General features: G+C 21.6%; 1 protein-coding gene across 2 annotated transcripts in view; it reads left to right on the top strand.

The window, feature by feature from the left end:
• The window catches only part of LOC117171547 (mitogen-activated protein kinase kinase kinase 15), a 154,429-nt gene that overhangs the window by 98,241 nt on the left and 36,874 nt on the right, over window positions 1-19,314 (top strand). For both annotated transcript variants that reach the window (XM_033358966.1, XM_033358965.1), the window contains exons 18-21: window positions 1,802-2,066; window positions 5,100-5,427; window positions 12,395-12,548; window positions 12,629-12,705. In XM_033358966.1, the coding sequence (XP_033214857.1) occupies window positions 1,802-2,066; window positions 5,100-5,427; window positions 12,395-12,548; window positions 12,629-12,705 (824 nt within the window). The remainder of the gene's footprint in view (window positions 1-1,801; window positions 2,067-5,099; window positions 5,428-12,394; window positions 12,549-12,628; window positions 12,706-19,314) is intronic.

Genomic DNA, 19,314 nt, shown 5'->3' with positions numbered 1-19,314 from the left:
TGAATTCTTTATTTAAAAGTTAAATTTTTTTGTTTAAAATTATTTTTTTAAGATTCATTTATTTGAAAATTTCATTTCTTTGGTTAAAAAATAAAATATTTTGTTTAAAATTCGTTTCTTCTTTGGCTGAAAATAATTTTAATACTAAAAATTTAACTATTCCAGATACAATTTTAAATTTTTTGTTTGAAAATTTGATTTTGATTAAAAATTAATTTTTTTAATTAAAAATGTTGAAAAAATATTCTTTTTAGCTGAAAATTCATCTGTTTTGGTAGAAATTATTATTATTTTTTATTGAAAATAAATCATGTTAGTTCAAAATTCAATTATTTTTGTTAAAGATCCATCGTTTTCGTTGAAAATTTCCTTTTTTGTTAAAAATTCTGCGGTTGTCAGAAAATGTAACTATTCCATTTTTGTTAAAAAATGGATTTCTTTTTTAAACATTTAATTTTTTTAGTAGATTCATTTAATAATTTGAAAATTTCATTTCGTTGGTTGAAAAATAAGTTATTTTGTTTAAAATTAATTTCTTCTTTGGCTCAAAATAATTTTAATATTGAAAATTTAACTATTCCAGTTGAAACTTTAAATATTTCTATTGATTTTTTTTGTTTTAATATTGATTATTTAAACTTAAAATGTTGAAAAACTATTCTTTTTTAGCTGAAAATTCACCTTTTTTGGTAGAAATTATTATTATTTTTGGTTGAAAATGAATCATTTTGGTTTAAAATTAATTTATTTTTGTTAAAGATCCATCATTTTTGTTGAAAATTCACTTTTTTGTTTAAAATTCTGCGGATGAAAATCATTGTTTTTTTTCAGAAAATGTAACTATTCCATTTTTGGTAAAAAATTGATTTTTTTTCTTTTTTAAAAATTTAATTTTTCTGGTTAAAAATTAATTCCTTTTGTTAGATTCATTAAATAATTTGAAAAAATTTCATTTCGTTGGTTGAAAAATAAGTTATTTTGTTTAAAATTCGTTTATTCCTTGGTTGAAAATAATTTTTATAATGAAAAATTAACTATTCGAGATACAACTTTAAATTCTTTGTTTGAAAACTTGTTTTCGATTAAAAATTAATTTTTTTAACATAAAATGTTGAAAAAATATTCTTTTTAGCTGAAAATTCATCTTTTTTGGTAGAAATTATTATTATTTTTGATCGAAAATAAATCATTTTAGTTCAAAATTCAATTATTTTAGTTGAAGATCCACCATTTTATTTCAAAGTTTTTTTGTTGTTGAAAATTCTGCGGTTGAAAATTATATTTTTTTTTAGATAATGTGACTATTCCATATTTGGTAAAAAATTAATTAATTATTTTTTAAATTTAATTCTTTTTTTGGGTGCCTGATTCATTATTTTTGTTAAATTCATGAAACAATTTGAAATTTTTATTTCGTTGGTTGTTGTTGAAAATTGAGCTATTTGACTAAAAAATGTTTTTTTTTGTTTTTTTTTTATGAAAATGAATTTTTTGTGCCGAAAATTGAAATTTGTTGTTGAAAATGATTTTTTTTTGTTTAAACTTAAAATGTTACTATTATAAATTTTGCTCTGACAATTTTCGAATTGATAATATTTTAAACTGTAAAATTCAAGAGTTCCACTTTGGATGCTTTAATTTTTTGTTTATTGTTTATTAATTAAAATGGCAAAATGACGGTGAAAAATGTTTGCGAATCGGAAAAAAGCCGGGAAATGAGCGAGGAATTTTTCTCCTCGATTAAAACGGTCCTATATTGAGTTTATAAACTGAATCCGAGGACTGCTATTAAAATTTTCAGAGTCACTTGGAGCTGCTAATGCGCAGTTTGAGGGACTACATCTCCGAACAAAATCAGGATGTAATCACCTCAGCAATTCGAACTCTAAAGGAGGAGCTGGACTTCGATTCGACCGCAATAAATCATTTGCAATTGGCCATTTATCTTTTTCAAACTGCGGTCAATGAAGTGCTCAGGATGCACAGTATCAAGCCCCATTGGATGTTCGCTTTGGATAATCTAGTCAGGAACGCTGTCCAAGCTGCCATCACTGTTCTTTCTCCTGGTAAAAAATTATATCTATTTATCTATTTAATACACTTACAGGCTGGCTGCTGGACCGGGAAAACCGGGAAATGACACAGAATTTATTTTTTTACCCGGAATTTTACAAAATTTTTAACCCTCAAAGAGTACACTAGTGCGAATTCGCACCCGAACTTTTTTTTATTTTGTTGGCATTTGCGCAAATACTAGGGTCAAAATACAGTTTTAAAGGTAAAAAAAACTAGAAGTTTTTACAATCGAAGATTTTTAAAAATAAAAGACAGACTGGCTGATGGACCGGGAAATGAGATAGAATTTATTGTTTGACCCGGAATTTTACAAAAATTTTAACCCTCATAGAGTACACTGGTGCGAATTCGCACCCGACCTTTTTTTTTTATTTTGTTGGCATTTGCGCAAATACTAGGGTCAAAATACAGTTTTAAAGGTAAAAAAAAAACTAGAAGTTTTTACAATCGAAGATTTTTTAAAATAAAAGATAGACTGGCCGATGGACCGGGAAATGACATAGAATTTATTGTTTGACCCGGAATTTTACAAAATTTTTAACCCTCAAAGAGTACACTGGTGCGAATTCGCATCCGACGTTTTTTTATTTTGTTGGCATTTGCGCAAACACTATGGTCAAAATACTGTTTTAAAGGTAAAAAAACTAGAAGTTTTTAAAACTGAAGATTTTTCTAAAATAAAAGACAGACTGGCCGATGGACCGGGAAATGACATAGAATTTATTGTTTGACCCGGAATTTTATAAAATTTTTAACCCTCAAAGAGTACACTGGTGCGAATTCGCACCCGACCTTTTTTTTTGTTTTGTTGGCATTTGCGCAAATACTAGGGTCAAAATACAGTTTTAAAGGTAAAAAAAACTAGAAGTTTTTACAATCGAAGATTTTTAAAAATAAAAGACAGACTGGCCGATGGACCGGGAAATGACATAGAATTTATTGTTTGACCCGGAATTTTACAAAAATTTTAACCCTCAAAGAGTACACTGGTGCGAATTCGCACCCGACGTTTTTTTTATTTTGTTGGCATTTGCGCAAACACTATGGTCAAAATACAGTTTTAAAGGTTAAAAAAACTAGAAGTTTTTAAAATCGAAGATTTAAAAAAATAAAAAATAGGGTGGCCGCCGGACCGGGAAACCAGGAAATGACACAGAATTTATTTTTTCACCCGGAATTTTACAAAAATTTTAACCCTTAAAGAGTACACTAGTGCGAATTCGCACCCGACGTTTTTTCATTTTGTTGGCATTTGCGCAAACACTAGGGTAAAAAGCAATTTTCAAAGGTTAAAAAAACCTAGAAGTTTTTAAAATCGAAGATTTTTTAAAATAAAAAACAGACTGGCCTCTGGACGGGGAAACCGGGAATTTTACGAATTTTCAGAAGAAAAATCTGCCCAAGTTCGATTTTGACAATTTTTAAAATAATTTAAGTGCAGTTTTGAGGATTTATACAATCAGAAATTAAAAGCATTTGTATTTCTTTATAATATTTTTTATATTAAATAAATTTATTAATATATACTATTTTCAACTTGAAAATAAATCCATAATAATATAGTCATAATTAAAGGTTTTTATTAAAATAAAAAATATTTCGAGTCCAAATTATTTAATTTTTATCCCATTTAATTTGAAATTTCTTAATGTAGAGAAAGAATAGGCATTTAATATTTAGCAATATTTTACTGTTCATTTAAAAGACGAGTAACTTGAAACCAAATATTTAAAAGAAAACAATTTGAAACTGAATTGTTTTACGTAGAAAGCTTTGAAATTTTATATTTTCGAAGAACTTTTATACTTTTTAGCGTAGAAAAAAATTAACATTTTTGCAGCACTTCTAAATATATTTTAAAATCAATCGAAATTATCTTACAATTTTTGAAAATCCAGCAAATTAAATAAAATCCTTAAAATCTTCCATGTTCTTCTTTGATCATTTTTTAAATCTCTTCAAATCCTTTTCAATTTTCTTAAGAACCTTAAGAAAATTTTTATTCTTTTGTAGTCTTTCACAATTCTTTAAAAAATTCTAAATTTTTTGTTTGAAATCTGCAAAAATCTTAATTTTATTTTAAATTCGGTTGAAATATATTTGAAAGTTCTAACAAAAAATTGAAAAATGATTTCGAATTTGTAAAAATTTAAAACCACTTATAAATTTTTAAAAATAAAAATAATTTAACTTCTAATTTAAGAACTGTTAAGTTAAAAAAATTATTTTTCAATTTTTAACGTGTCTAGCTTAATGAATTAAAAAAATTTAACGAATTTATTTGAATATTTCATCATTTCAGTTTAAAATTCTTCTGATCGATTGAAAATTATTTACTTAAATAAAAAAATTTAACTATTCCATTTTTGGTTGAAAATTGAGTCTTTTGAGTTCAAAATTCATTTTTTTGTTAGTGAAATGTTGTCATTTTTGGTAGAAATATATTATTTTTCTTTCTTATTTCATTTATTATTTTAATTTATTATTATTGGTTTAAATTTAATTATAACCGAAAATTTAACTATTGTATTTTTCGTTAAATTTTTTGTTTGAAAGCTCGACTATTTTATTAAAAATTAATCTTTTCGGTTTATAATTCAACTATTTGTACAATTTTGAACAATTTCAGTTTTAAGCTTGAGATTTAAATTTTAAACTTCAATATTAATTTTAATTTACTAGATATAATTTGGATATTAAATCTAGTGTATTTATAATAATTAAAAAATTACATGTCTTTATTTTGTAATTTTAAACAATATGAATTTAAACCAAAAAAATGTCGAATTTTCGAGTCTAAAAAGGCATTTAAAATTAAAATTAAAATTAATCCGTCTTCGTTTCTATGTCTTCAAACAGAAAAATATTTCAAATTCTACATTTTCAACGAAATTTATTTAAAAAGTGAACAATTTTTTTATTCAGGGCAATCGGAATTTGACAGATTGAAATAGAAGTACTGAAAATTATTTATATTTATATTATTTATATATTTATTGAAACTGAGAAAAATGGTGATTTAGAACTTGGTGCTAATTTACTGGGACAAGAGCGAGTTCAGACTTCCGGGGAGGGTCCAGAAGAAGGTTCCACTTCCGGCGTGTCGACAGTAAATTCCGTGAAATCCCAAAAAACCCTCGATTCGATTGACAATAAATACTGGAGGGAATATCGCGATCAAATGGGGACCCTGAAAGTTGAGAATATGAAGCTTCTCCAGGAGTTGATGGACAGTCAAAAAAATTATCAGACCTTGTTGCATCAAGCTTTGGAAGAGCAGAAAAATCAGGTTGGAGTGTTAATTCAGCTCTGTGAAGCGATTAATAGAAGAACGATCAGACACGAGTCAGGGTCAGTATTTCAAATTTAATTTCCTAATTTTTATATAAGATGTCACTTTTTTTAAACATTTTTATTGTAAAATATATTAACCTTATAAATTTGAATGACATTTAATAATAAAAAAAAACAATTGAAAAGTTAAAAATAACCATTATTGCAAATAGTATTTGTAAACAAATATTTTTATTTTACCTATTTTCAGTGTTTTATTTCCCTTAATTTTTCAATTATTGCATATCTTGCTAAAAATAATATATGTTTGATAATAATCGGTAAAATTTAATGATATAAATGTCTTTTTTTTTATATGAATTTGAGTTAAATTTATTTTCAGCCTTTCTAAATGCTTAAAATGTTGCAAAATTTGATTTCAAAATCTTCAACAACCTTATAAATTTTGTTTAAAATTTGATGGAATCTTTTTAAATTTATTATTATTTTTTTAATAATAAATACTGTCAAATTAAAATAATGCTCTAAAATCTTCCGGATTACTTTCCGACAATTTTTTAAATCTTTTTAAATATATCCTTAAAATTTATTGACAAAAAACAAAGAAAATTTTTCAAATTTTAAAATAAATTTCGGTAAAGTACAAAATAAAAAATTCTAAATTTCATAAATTGTGCAGATCGAAGGTTTAAAAAAAATCCACGCTATAATTTTCAATTATCTCATTTGAAAACTGAATCAACTAATTAAATGTTTTTTAATTATATAATTTTAAGCAATTTCTGTAAAAAGCATTACAACTTGATAGATTACAATTTTTTTAATGTACACTTTTTAAATTAGAAGTTAAATTTTTTTTTTAATTTTTCAAAAATGAATTATTGTTTAATTGTTATTTATACATCAAAATTTGTTTTGAAATGTTGTTAAATATTTATTTAAAAGAAAAATCGTTAATATTTTTTACAGGAATCTTAAGCATATTTTGTTACTATCTGAAGATCTTAAAAAAATATAAATTTTGTTAATTTTTAAAACAAAAATATAATTGAAAATTTCCCCAGAAATCTTGAGAAAATTTTTTTATTATCTTCAAACTTTTAAAATATGTAATCCTTAATTAATCCTGCAAAATAAAAAATAATCCCTTAAAATTTTATAATTTTTATTTATTTTTTATTTTAAACGACAAATAAATAATTAAAAATACAATTATATACGAAAAATTCATTAAGATTCCTATGGAAATTAAAAATGGTTTTTTATCTTGAAAATTAATTTTAAGAGAAGATTTTAGAAGATTTCCAAAATTTTAAACGAAAATTAGAAACTTTTCAGGGATTGTTTTTTATTTTTCAGGATTGATTAAGGATTAAAGATTTTTAAAGTTTGAAGATAATGAAAAAATGTTCTTAAGATTTCTGAGGAAATTTTCCATCATATTTTTGTTTTAAAACTTATTTTTTACAAAAAAAAATATTTTAAAATAAAAACAAATTTGAAAGTATAAAAAAAGAACAATTATTATTTTAGAAAAAATTCGATTATGTTAAAAGATATTTAGAAGTTTTGAAGAGATTAGAAATAATTTAAAATTTGGAATGATACCAAAAATTTTGTAACAAAATATATGTTTTTGAAAATCTTTAAATAAGATTTTAACAGCTTTAAATGACTTTTTAAGATCTTCAGATAATAACAAAATATACTTAAGATGCGTGTAAAAAAATTAAATGATTTTTCTTTTTAAAAGATAATTTTTAAATAATGTTTAACACAATTTACAACTAAATTTTGATGTATAAATAACAATTGAACAATTATTAATTTATTTTATACATTTATTTTAATTTTAATTATAATTTTATTATATTTAATTTTTCGAAACTCATTTCAAATTTACAGAATTCAATGAAGTTTTTTTTATTTTATTTTCAATTTGTTTTTTAAATAAAAAATTAGTATGTTTTCAATAATTTCAAATTTTTTTGGTAAATAACCCTGGATCATTTGTCACTTTTTGGATAAAAAATTAGTAAGTTTTGCCCTGGATTCCTTTCAATTCTTTTGAACTCTCTGGATTTTTTAAATTCATTAAAATTCTTCTAAATTAAAAAAATGTAATCAATGCAATGGATTTCAAAAAAAAATTTATAAAGTTTTTAATTTCTGTTCTTTTACATTTTTCTCTTTTATCCTAAATTCTTCTAAATTAATTTTAATTTCACGAAAATCGATGGAATTTTTTTATTTACATTTTTTTATTTACATTTTTTTATCCAATTCTTTTTAATTCTTCTGAACTTAACTTGAATTGATTTTCATTCATTCATTTCAATTTTATGGGAAGGATTTTTTTATATGGTTTTTATGGGAATTTTATAGAAAAGATTAATCAAAGATTTGAAGAGATTTTAAATTATCTTTTGGAATTCATCCTGAATTCTGATTAATTTACCCTGAATTCCTTTAAATTCTTGGGAATTCTCTAGAATTTTTTTAATTCACTTGAATTCTTTTAAATTTAGATAATTGTACTTAATTCAATGGATTTATTTTTAATTTTTAAAAAGTTTTAAATTTTTGTTCTTTTAAATTAAATCAAATGTTTCCAAACTCATTTCAATGTTACTGAATTCAGTGCCGTTTTTTGAATATTTTAAATTTGTTTTCAACTTATTTGATTTTGTTTAATTCACCTTGAATTTTTCTGAATTTCGCCTTCAGTTTTTGTGAACTTCATCCAATTTTTATGTTTCACCCTAAATTCTTCTAAATTTATTCCAATTTTAAGGAAATCAATGGATTTTTTGTATTAAAATTTCTTTTCCAATTCATTTGAATTCTTTGGAATTTAACTTGAATGATTTTATAGTCATAAGTCATGTTTTTGATAAAAAAAATTAGTAAGGTGTCAAAGATTTGAAGAGATTTGAAGAGATTTTAAATTACTTTTTGGAATTTACCTTGAATTCCTTTAAATTCTTTGCAATTCTCTAGAATTTTTTATATTCACTTGAATTATTTTAAATTTAGAAAATTGTATCTCAATACAATGGATTTACTTTTAATGTTTTAAACGCTTTAATTTTTGTTCTTTTAAATTCAATTTTATTTTTCTAAATCCGTTTCAATGCTGCTGAATTGAATCATGTGTTTTTTTTTTTGTAATTTTTTTTCATATTATTTGATTTTTTTTTAATTCACCTTGAATTTTTATTAATTTTATCCAATTTTTCTCTTTTACCCTAAATTCTTCTAAATTAATTCCAGTTTTATGGAAATTAATAGAGTTTTTTTTATTTAAAAGTTTATTTTTAATTTATTTGAATTCTTTTGAATTTAACTGGAATTTTTTGTAGTTATTAGTCATTTTTTTATCAGAAATTAGTAAAGTTGCTAAGATTTGAAGAGATTTGAAATTACTTTTTTGAACTTACTCATAATTCTTATTAATTTATCCTGAAATCTTTAAAATTTTTTGGAATTCTCTAGACTTTTTTTTAATTCACTTGAATTCCTATAAACCTACTCACTTATAATTTATGCAATGCATTTTTTTAAAGTTTTTATTTAATTTGTCTTGACGTCTTCCAAACTCAGCTTAAATTTGTAGGGATTTCAACAAATTCTTTATAATTCTATTTAATTTATTTAAACCATAATTTCCTCTTAATTCATTTCAATTTTATGGAAAAGATTTTTTTATGGGAATTAAGATTATTCAAAGATTTGAAGAGATTTGAAATTATTTTTTTTTTTAATTCACCCTGAATTCCGATTAATTTACCTTTAAATTCTTTAGAATTCTTTGGAATTTTTTTAATTCACTTAAATTCTTTTAAATTAAAAAAATGTACGTAATGAAATGGAATTTTTTATTTTAAAAAGTTAAAAATTTTTGTTCTTTTAAATTCGATTAAATTTTTCTAAATTCATTTCAATGTTACTGAATTTAATTAAATTTTTTATATATTTTTAATTTGTTTTTAATTTATTTGATTTTTTTTTCAATTAACCTTGAATTTTTTTGAATTTCATCCAATTTTTCTCTTACCCTAAATTCTACTAAATTAATTCCAATTTTATGGAAATCAATGGATTTTTTAAATTAAAAAAAATTTTCCATTTCGTTTGAATTCTTTGGAATTTAACTTGAATGGTGTTTTGTCATTATTCAATTTTTTGATAAAAACTTAGTAAGATTTCAAAGGTTTGAAGAGATTTGAAATTACTTTTCGGAATTCTCCCTGAATTCTTATTAATTAATCCTGAATTCCTTTAAATTCAATTATAGTTCTCTGGATTTTTTAAAAATTCATTTCAATTCTCTCAAATTAAAAAAATGTTACTTAATGCAATGGATTTTTTTTAGGTTTTTCATTTTTGTTCTTATCAATTCACTTTAATTTTTTTAATCTCATTTCAATTTAACTGAATTCAGTAAAGTTTTTTTTATATTTTAATTTGTTTACAATTTATTTGTTTTTTTTTTCAATTCACCTTGAATTTTTATGAATTACATCCAATTTTTCTGTTAAACTCTAAATTCTTCTAAATTAATTCCAATTTTAAGGAAATAAATTAATTTAAAAAAAAAATTTTAATTGTTTTCCAATTCATTTGAATTCTGCGGAATTTAACTTAAATCGTTTTTTTAGTTATAGTTCACTTTTTTGATAAAAAATTTGTAAATTTTCAAAGATTTGAAGATATTTGAAATTACTTTTTGGAATTCACCGTAAATTTTGATTAATTTACCCTGAATTCCTTTTAATTCTTTCAAATTCTCTGGATTTTTGTTAATTCGCTTGAATTCTTCTAAATTAAAAAAATTGTACCTCAATACAATGGATTTTTAAAAGTATTTTTAAACATTTCAATTTTTTTAAAATTCTATTTAATTTTTCTAAATTCATTTTAATGTTCCTGAATTCCATGAAGGCTTTTTAAATATTTTTAATTTGTTTTCTATACTATTTGAATTTTTTTCAATTCACCTTGAATTTTTATGAATTTCATCCAATTTTTCTCTTTCAATCTAAATTCTGCTAAATTAATTCCAACTTTACGGAAATAAATGGATTTAGAAAAAATTTTAAATTATTTTTCAATTCATTTGAATTCTGCGGAATTTAACTTAAATTATTTTTTTAGTTATAATTTACTTTTATGATAAAAATTTGTAAATTTTCAAAGATTTGAAGATATTTGAAATTACTTTTTGGAATTCACCGTAAATTCTGATTATTTTACCCTGGATTCCTTTGAATTCTTTTGAATTCTTTTGATTTTTGTTAATTCGCTTGAATTCTTCTAAATTAAAAAATTTTTACCTCAATACAATGGATTAAAAATTTTTTTTAAAAACATTTAAATTTTTTTAAATTCTATGTAATTTTTCTAAATTCATTTCAATGTTCCTGAATTCAATAAAGGCTTTTTAAATATTTTTAATTTGTTTTTATACTGTTTGATTTTTTTTTCAATTCGCCTTGAATTTTTATGAATTTCATCCAATTTTTCTGTTAAACTCTAAATTCTTCTAAATTAATTCGAATTTTACGGAAACGAATGGATTTTTTTATCAATAATTTTTTTTCCAATTCATTTGAATTCTTTGGAATTTAACTTGAATGGTTTTTTATTAATTAGTCACTTTTTGTTAAAAAATGAGTAAGGTTTCGAAGATTTCAAGAAATTAGAAATTACTTTTTGAAATTCACTCTGAATTCCTTTGAATTCTTTTGAATTCTCTGGATTTTTTAAAATTCGCTTGAATTCTTCTAAATTAGAAAAAATTGTACCTCAATACAATGGATTTATTTTTAATTTTTTAAACGTTTCAATTTTTGCTCTTTTAAATTCTATTTAATTTCTCTAAGTTCATTTCAATATTCCTGAATTCAATAAAGGCTTTTTAAATATTTTAAATTTGTTTTTACACTATATGCTTTTTTTCAATTCACCTTGAATTTGTATGAATTTCATTGAATTTTTTTCTTTCACCGTAAATTCTACTAAATTAATTCCAATTTTACGGATATAAATGGAATTTTTTTATTTTAAATTTTATTTCTAAATCATTTGAATTTTTTTGAATTTAACTTGAATGGTTTTTTAGTCATTAGTCACTTTTTGACCAAAAATTAGTAAGTTTTAAAAGATTTGTAGGGATTTGAAATTACTTTTTGGAATTCAACCTGAATTCTGATTAATTTACCCTGAATTCCTTTAAATTCTGTTAAATTCTCTGGATTTTTTTAAATTCGCTTGAATTCTTCTAAATTAAAAAAATTGTACTTCAATACAATGGATTTATTTTTAATTTTTTTAACATTTTAATTTTTGTTCTTTTAAATTCCATTTAATTTTTCTAAACTCATTTCAATGTTCCTGAATTCAATGAATTTTTTTTCTATTTTAATTTATTTTCATAATATTTCATTCATTTCAATTCACCTTGAATGTTTATGAAATTTATCCAATTTTTCTTTTTTACCCTAAATTCGTCTCAATTAATTCCAATTTAACGGAAATCAATTGATTTTTTTCAATTCGTTTTAATTCCCTGGAATTTAATTGGAATGGTTTTATAGTTACAATTAAATTTTTTGATAAAAAAAATTAGTAAGGTTTCAAAGATCTGAAGATATTTGAAATTATTTTTTGGAATTCACTCTGAATTCTTATTAATTTACCCTGAATTCTTTATGTTTTTTATTTTTTAAATGTGTGTGTTTTTTTTTGGTTCTTTTAAATTCTATTTAATATTTCTAATCTCATTTCAATGTTACTGAATTCAATGCAGTTAAAAAAAATTTAATTTGTTTTTATATCATTTGAATTTTTATGAACTTCATCGAATTTTTCTCTTTTACCCTAAATTCTTCTAAATTAATATTCCAATATCATTTGAATTCTTTTGAAATAAACTTTAATTTTTTTGAAATCTAATGAATTTATCCTAAATTTTTTACACCCTGAGCGCGAAAAAAAAATCCAAAAAACTGATTTCTCACAGGTATCATTCGTCTACATCGGGAGGCGATACTGCCTCTTCAGTTCCAACTTTTCTACCTCAAATCAGCGTAACAGATCACAATTCTACGTCATCAGACACGATACTTGTCGAGTGGTTGCAAAAACTTGATCTAGACGAATCGTCGATCGAAAGGGTAAATAATGAAAAATAAAAAAAAAATTATCACCTCACAATTTTTGCCTTTTTAGCCTGATATTAATTTTTTTTCTTCAGTTTTTGTACGAAGAATATACTTTTGAAGATGTGATGTACCACATTACGAGAGAGGATCTCCGCAGATTAAACTTGAGGTATTTGAATTAATTAAAAAATATTTAATCACTCCTTTTTCCTTTTTTTTTCCACGAAATTTCCCCCTATTTTCTGTTTTTCTTTTTCGATTAAAATCTAACTGAAATAATAGAATCTAATAAGAAACTTTAACTAGTTTGCTAAAAAGACATCTTTTTAGGCGAAAAAAAACAAACAATTTTTTTTTTTATCCTTTTGGAATTGAAATTTCATCTTATTGATTTGGAAATTCAATTATTTGGTTGGAAATGGAATTTTTTTTGAGTGAGTTTTATTATTTTGTGTTCAAAAATTCTACGAATTGTTTGGAAATTAAATTTTTTTTTCAAAATTCATATTTCTAAATAAAAAATTCATCCTTTTGGATTACAAGTTAATTTTTTTTTTTTTTTACAAATTTCATCTTTCTCGGCTTCAAAATTCAGAAATTTAATTTTATTACCTATTTTTGTTGTTGTGAAAAAATAAACTTCTTGGCTGAAAGTTCATCTTTTTTGCTTAAAAATTTATTTCTTTGGTTGAAATTTTAAATTTTTGGTTGAAAACCAAACTTTTTTTTATTGAAAATTAGTTTTCTTTTTGCTATAAATTTAATTGTTAAATTTTTTGTTGAAAATTTATCTTTTATATTTAATGAATAATTTTTTTGTACTTCAAGATTTAACTATTTTGTCGAAAATTCGTTTTTTTTTTAGAGAGAATTAAGATTTTTAACTAAAAATTAACCTGTATTATTTTTGGTTAAAAATTATTTGTGTTTCTTAGTTTAAAATTCATATTTTATAATTAAAAATCCTCTTTATTTCCTCTTTATTTAAACCAAAAATTAACCAGTACCGCTTTTGGTTAAAAATTTGTATTTTTTAGTTGAAAATTAATCTGTTTGGTGAAAAATTCAACTTTTTTTTTTGAAAACTCGTCTTTTTGAATGGTAAATTCATCCTTTTGGATTGCAAGTTCATCTTTTTACAAATTTAATTTTTCTTGGTTTAAAATTCAATTATTTGTTTGAATAATTATGTGTTTTGTTGAAAATTCATTTCTTTGGCTGCTGATTTAAAAATTTTGTTCAAAATTCTTTCTTCTTTCAGAAATATAATTTTGTTAACAAGAATTTTTTTGTGAAAAAATAAACTTCTTGGCTGAAAGTTCATCTTTTTGCTTAAGAATTTATTTCTTTGGTTGAAACTTTAAATTTTTTGTTGAAAATCAAACTATTTGATTGAAAATGAATTTTTTTTACTATAAATTTAACTGTTACATTTTTCGTTAAAAATTCATGAATTCAATCGTGCTCAAAGTTCAAATATTTGTTTGAAAATTTATTTATTTTTGAAAAAATTCGTTTTATTTTTGGTTTATATTTAGTAGAAAATTAATTCTTCCAACTGCAAACGTAAAAATTTAATTTTTGATTAAAAATTGATCGCTTTTAGTGAATAATTTAACAGTTTGAATAAAAATTGAACTATAATTTGTTGCTTTTTTGTGTGCTGAAAATAATTTTTTTCAAATGCAAATTTAACTTCTATTTTTGGTCTACATTGTTTTTTTTTTTATTTTAAAATTCATCTATTTTGTTGAAAAATCGTTTTTTTCTTCAATATAAAAATGATATTTTTCCAAAAATTATACTATACCAATTTTTTTTTCTAGTTTAAAATTCAACTATTTGGTTCAAAATTTAACTTTCTCGTTGAAAATTCCTCTTGTGTTTGTTGATAATTTAAGTATTACATTTTTTTTTTGAAAATTAATATTTTCTAGTTCAAATTTTCATGATGCTATTTCTGGTTGAAAATGGACTTTTTTTAGTTAAAAATTCAACTATTTGGTTCAAAATTTAACTTTTTAGTTTAAAATTAATGTATTTTTTTTTTAATTCGTTTTTTTTTGTGATATAAAAATTAGCTTTTTTCCCTCAAAAATTGAACTATACTATTTTTAGATAGAAATTGACCTTTTTTAGTTGGAAATTCAACTATTTGGTTAAAAATTCAACTTTATGGTTTAAATTTAATGTATTTTGTAGAAAATTGATTTTTTTAAATTAAAAATTCATGTATTTTGTTGAAATTTCTTTTTTTTTTGTGTGGAAAATGAATCTTCTGGATTGAAAATTGACCTTCTTGCTGTAAAATTTAATTATTTAATTGATAATTTAACTATTTGGTTCAAAATTTAAATTTTTAGTTTAAAATTAATGTTTTTTTTTTTAAATTCGTTTTTCTTTCCAAAAATTGAATTATACCATTTTTAGATAGAAATTGACCTTTTTTAGTTGAAAATTCAACTATTTGGTTAAAAATTCTACTTTATGGTTTAAATTTAATGTATTTTGTAGAAAATTGATTTTTTTAAATTCAAAACTATTTGGTTGAAAATTTAACTTTTAAGTTAAAAATTAATGTATTTTTTTTTTGGAAATTCGTTTTTTGTGTGGAAAATGAATTTTCTGGATTGAAAATTGACCTTCTTGCTGTAAAATTTAGTTATTTAATTCATAATTTAACTATTTGGTTCAAAATTTAACTTTTTAGTGTAAAATTAATGTATTTTTTTTTAAATTCGTTTTTTTTGTAATATAAAAATTAGCTTTTTTCCCTCAAAAATTGAACTATACTATTTTTAGATAGAAATTGACCTTTTTTAGTTGAAAATTCAACTATTTGGTTTAAAAATTCTACTTTATGGTTTAAATTTAATGTATTTTGTAGAAAATTGATTTTTTAAAATTTAAAATTCATGTATTTTGTTGAAATTTCTTTTTTTTGGTGTGGAAAATGAATCTTCTGGATTGAAAATTGACCTTCTTGCTGTAAAATTTAATTATTTAATTGATAATTTAACTATTTGGTTCAAAATTTAAATTTTTATTTAAAAATTAATGTATTTTTTTTTAAATTCGTTTTTTCTTTTATATAAAAATTTGTTTTTCTTTTCAAAAATTGAATTATACCATTTTTAGATAGAAATTGACCTTTTTTAGTTGAAAATTCAACTATTTCGTTATCAATTGAACTATTTAGTTGAAAATTCATTTTTTTGATTTAAAATTAATGTATTTAGTAAAAATTATGTTTTTTTTTCTGGTAGAAAATTATCTCCTGAAATAAGAATTCAACTATTTTGTTAAAAATACTTTCATTTTATGAAAAATACATTTTTTCTTGAAGATAAAAATTAATTTTTTTCAAAAAATTGAACTATACCATTCTTAGTTAAAAATGTAACTAATTGGATGAAAATTCAACTATTTGGTTCAAAATTTAATTATTTTGTTGAAAATTCCTTCTGTGTTTTTGCTAATAATTTAACTATTTCATTTTTCTTCGAAAATGAATTTTTTTTAGTTAAAAAATCATGTATTTTTTTTGAAATTTCGATGTTTTTTTCATCGTGAATTAATCTTTTGGGTCAAAAATTCATCTTCTTAATTTAAAATTATTGTGTTTTATTGAAGATTTATCTTGTTTTTAGTAGAAAATTAATTTTCCGAGTTGAAAATTTACTTATTTGTTTGAAAATTAATATTTTTTGGGTTTAAAATTCAAATGATTTCTAAAAAATTCGTCTTTTTGGATTGAAAATTCAATAATTTCGTTTAATAATTTATCTTCGAAGATCGAAAATTCCACTATTTGTTTCAAAATTAATATATTTGTTTAAAAATGCGTTTTTTCTTTAATATAAAAATAAATTTCGTTCCAAAAATTTCATTTTTTTGAAGAAAATTAACCTTCTGGGTTTAAAATTGACCTTTATGGTGTAAAATTCAATTATTTGGTTGTAAATTTACCTTTTTTAAGTTGAAAATTTAACTTATTTCTTAAAAATTCAAGTATTTGGTGTAAAATGTAACTATTTGATTGAAAATTATTCTTCCGGGTTGAAAAATCAACTATTTTTTTCAAAATTAATTTTTTTTTTTGAACATTCGTTTTTTCTTTCATATAAAAAATTTTTTTTTCGCAAAAATTTAATTATTCCATTTTTGGCTTAAAATTGACCTTTTTTAGTTGAAAATTAAACTTTTTGGTGAAAAATTTATATATTTCGTTGAAAATTCCTTTTGTTTTTGTTTATAATTTAACCATTTCTTTTTTTCTTGAAAATTGATGTTATTTAGTTCCAAATTCATGAACTTTTTCTTAAAATTTCTTCTTTTTTTTTGTAGAAAATTAATTTTCCCGATTGAAAATTCACCTTCTTAGTCTAGAATTCAATTATTTTGTTGACAATTGAATTATTTGGTTGAAAATTAAACTTTTTTGTTTAAAGTTAATGTATTCTGTTAAAAATTCGTTTTGTTCTTAGTTCCAAAAAATTAATTAAATCATTTTTATTTTAAAATTTAATTATTTGCTTCAAAATTCCTTTTTTGTTTATTAATAAGTTAAATATTTAATTTTTGTCCGAAAATTGATGTTTTTTAGTTGAAATTTCTTCTACTTGATTCAAAATTAATTTTTTTTTTTGAAAATTCGTTTTGTTTTTGGTATAAAATTAACCTTCTGGGTCTTGAATTCAACTGTTTCATTGAAACCTCATCTATTTTTTTTTTTAATTCGTTTTTTCTTTGATGTAAAAATGATTTTTTTTCGCAAAAATTTAATGATTCCGTTTTTGAAAATTCATTTCGTGTTTATTGATAATTTAACCATTTCATTTTTTATTGAAAATTGATGTTTTTTATTTCGGAATTCATGAGATTTGTTAAAATTTATTTATTTTCTTTTTTCGTAGAAAATTAATTTTTCGGAATGATAATTCACCTTTTTGGCGTAAAATTTAATTATTTTGTTGAAAATTGATTTTTTAAAATTAAAAATTCATGTATTTTGTTGAAATTTCTTCTTCTTTTTCGTGGAAAATTAATCTTGTGGATTGAAAATTTATTTTCTTGTTGTAAAATTTAATTATTTAATTGATAATTTAACTATTTGGTTGAAAATTTAACTTTTAAGTTAAAAATTAATGTTTTTTTTTTTGAAAATTCGTTTTTTCTTTAATATAAAAATTAGTTTTTTTTCAAAAATTGAACTATACCATTTTTACATAGAAATTTAGCTTTTTTAGTTAAAAATTTAACTATTTAAATGAAAATTCCCTTTGTGTTTGTAGATAATTTAACAATTTCATTTTTTGTTTCAAATTAATTTTTTTTTTCATTCAAAATGCACGTATTTTGTTGAAATTTCGTTGTTATTTCGTAGAAAATTAACATTTTGATAGGAAATTCATCTTTTTGGTGTAAAATTTAACTATTTTGTTTATAACTGAACTATTAGGTTGAAAATTCAAATTTTAGTTTCAAAATTAATGCGTTTTGTTGAAAGTTTATTTCTTTAAATTTAAAATTTATGTATTTGGTAGAAAATTCAACTTTTTAGTTTAAAATTAATATATTCGGTTGAAAATTTGTATTTTGTTTTTGGTACAAAATTAATCTTATGGCTTGAGAATTTAACTATTTTGTTCAAAATTCATTTTTTCTTCAAGATAAAGGTTAATTAAAAAAAAAAAAATTGAACTATACCATTTTTAGTTGAAAATTTAACTGCTTAGGGGAAAATTAAACTATTTGGTTAGAAATTTAACTATTTGCTTGAAAATTCCTTTTGTGTTTGCTAATAATTTAACTATTTCATTTTTAGTCGAAATTAAATGTTTTTTAGTTCAAAAATCATGTATTTTTTTGAAATTTTGAAGTTTTTTTTTTTCGTAGTAAATTTATCTTTTGGGATAAAAATTTATCTTATTGGTGTAAAATTCGACTAAATTCCTTTTGTTTTCGCTCATAATTTAACTGTTATATTTTTGTTTGAAAATTGACGTTTTTTAGTTCAAAATCCATTTATTTGGTTTAAAATTCGTGTATGTTGAAATTTTGGTTGTCTTTTTTCGTGAAAAATTAATCTTCTGGTTTAAAAACTTATCTTTGTGACGCAAAATTGAATTATTTGATTGATAATTGAACTATTTGGTTGAAAATTCAACTTTTTGGTTTAAAATTAATGTATTTTGTTGAAAATTCGTTTTTTTTTTTGGTATAAAATTAATTTTCTGGGTAGAAAACTGAAAATTTTCTTTGAAAGCTCCTCCATTTGGTGGAAAATTCTTTTTTTCTTCAACATAAAAATTATTGGTTTTTCAAAAATTGAACTTTATCATTTGTTGATGAAAATTCATATTTTTTGGGTTAAAAATGCAACTGTCTTCTAAAAAATTCGTCTTTTTGGATTGCAAATTCAATTATTTGTTTCAAAATTAATATATTTGTTTGAAAGTGCATTTTTTCTTTAATATACAAATATAAAAATGACTATTTGCTTCAAAATGTAAATATTCGGTTAAAAATTTCTTTCGTGTTTGTTGATAATTTAACTATTTCTTTTTTTTTTCTTGAAAATTGATGTTTTTTAGTTCCAAATTCATGAACTTTTTCTTAAAAATTCTTCTTTTTTTTGTAGAAAATTAATTTTCCGGATTGAAAATTCACCTTCTTAGTTCTTCTTTATTCATAATGTGTCCCCTAAGGGTTTACATGACTTCCATTCCTTACAATCTTTCCGTTTACATCTATATATTTTTTACAATCTTATCCT

Source organism: Belonocnema kinseyi, chromosome 4 (assembly GCF_010883055.1).
Source record: "Belonocnema kinseyi isolate 2016_QV_RU_SX_M_011 chromosome 4, B_treatae_v1, whole genome shotgun sequence".
Taxonomy (NCBI): domain Eukaryota; kingdom Metazoa; phylum Arthropoda; class Insecta; order Hymenoptera; family Cynipidae; genus Belonocnema; species Belonocnema kinseyi.
Note: the sequence above shows the minus strand (reverse complement) of the source record. Positions and strands in the feature narration are given on the sequence as shown.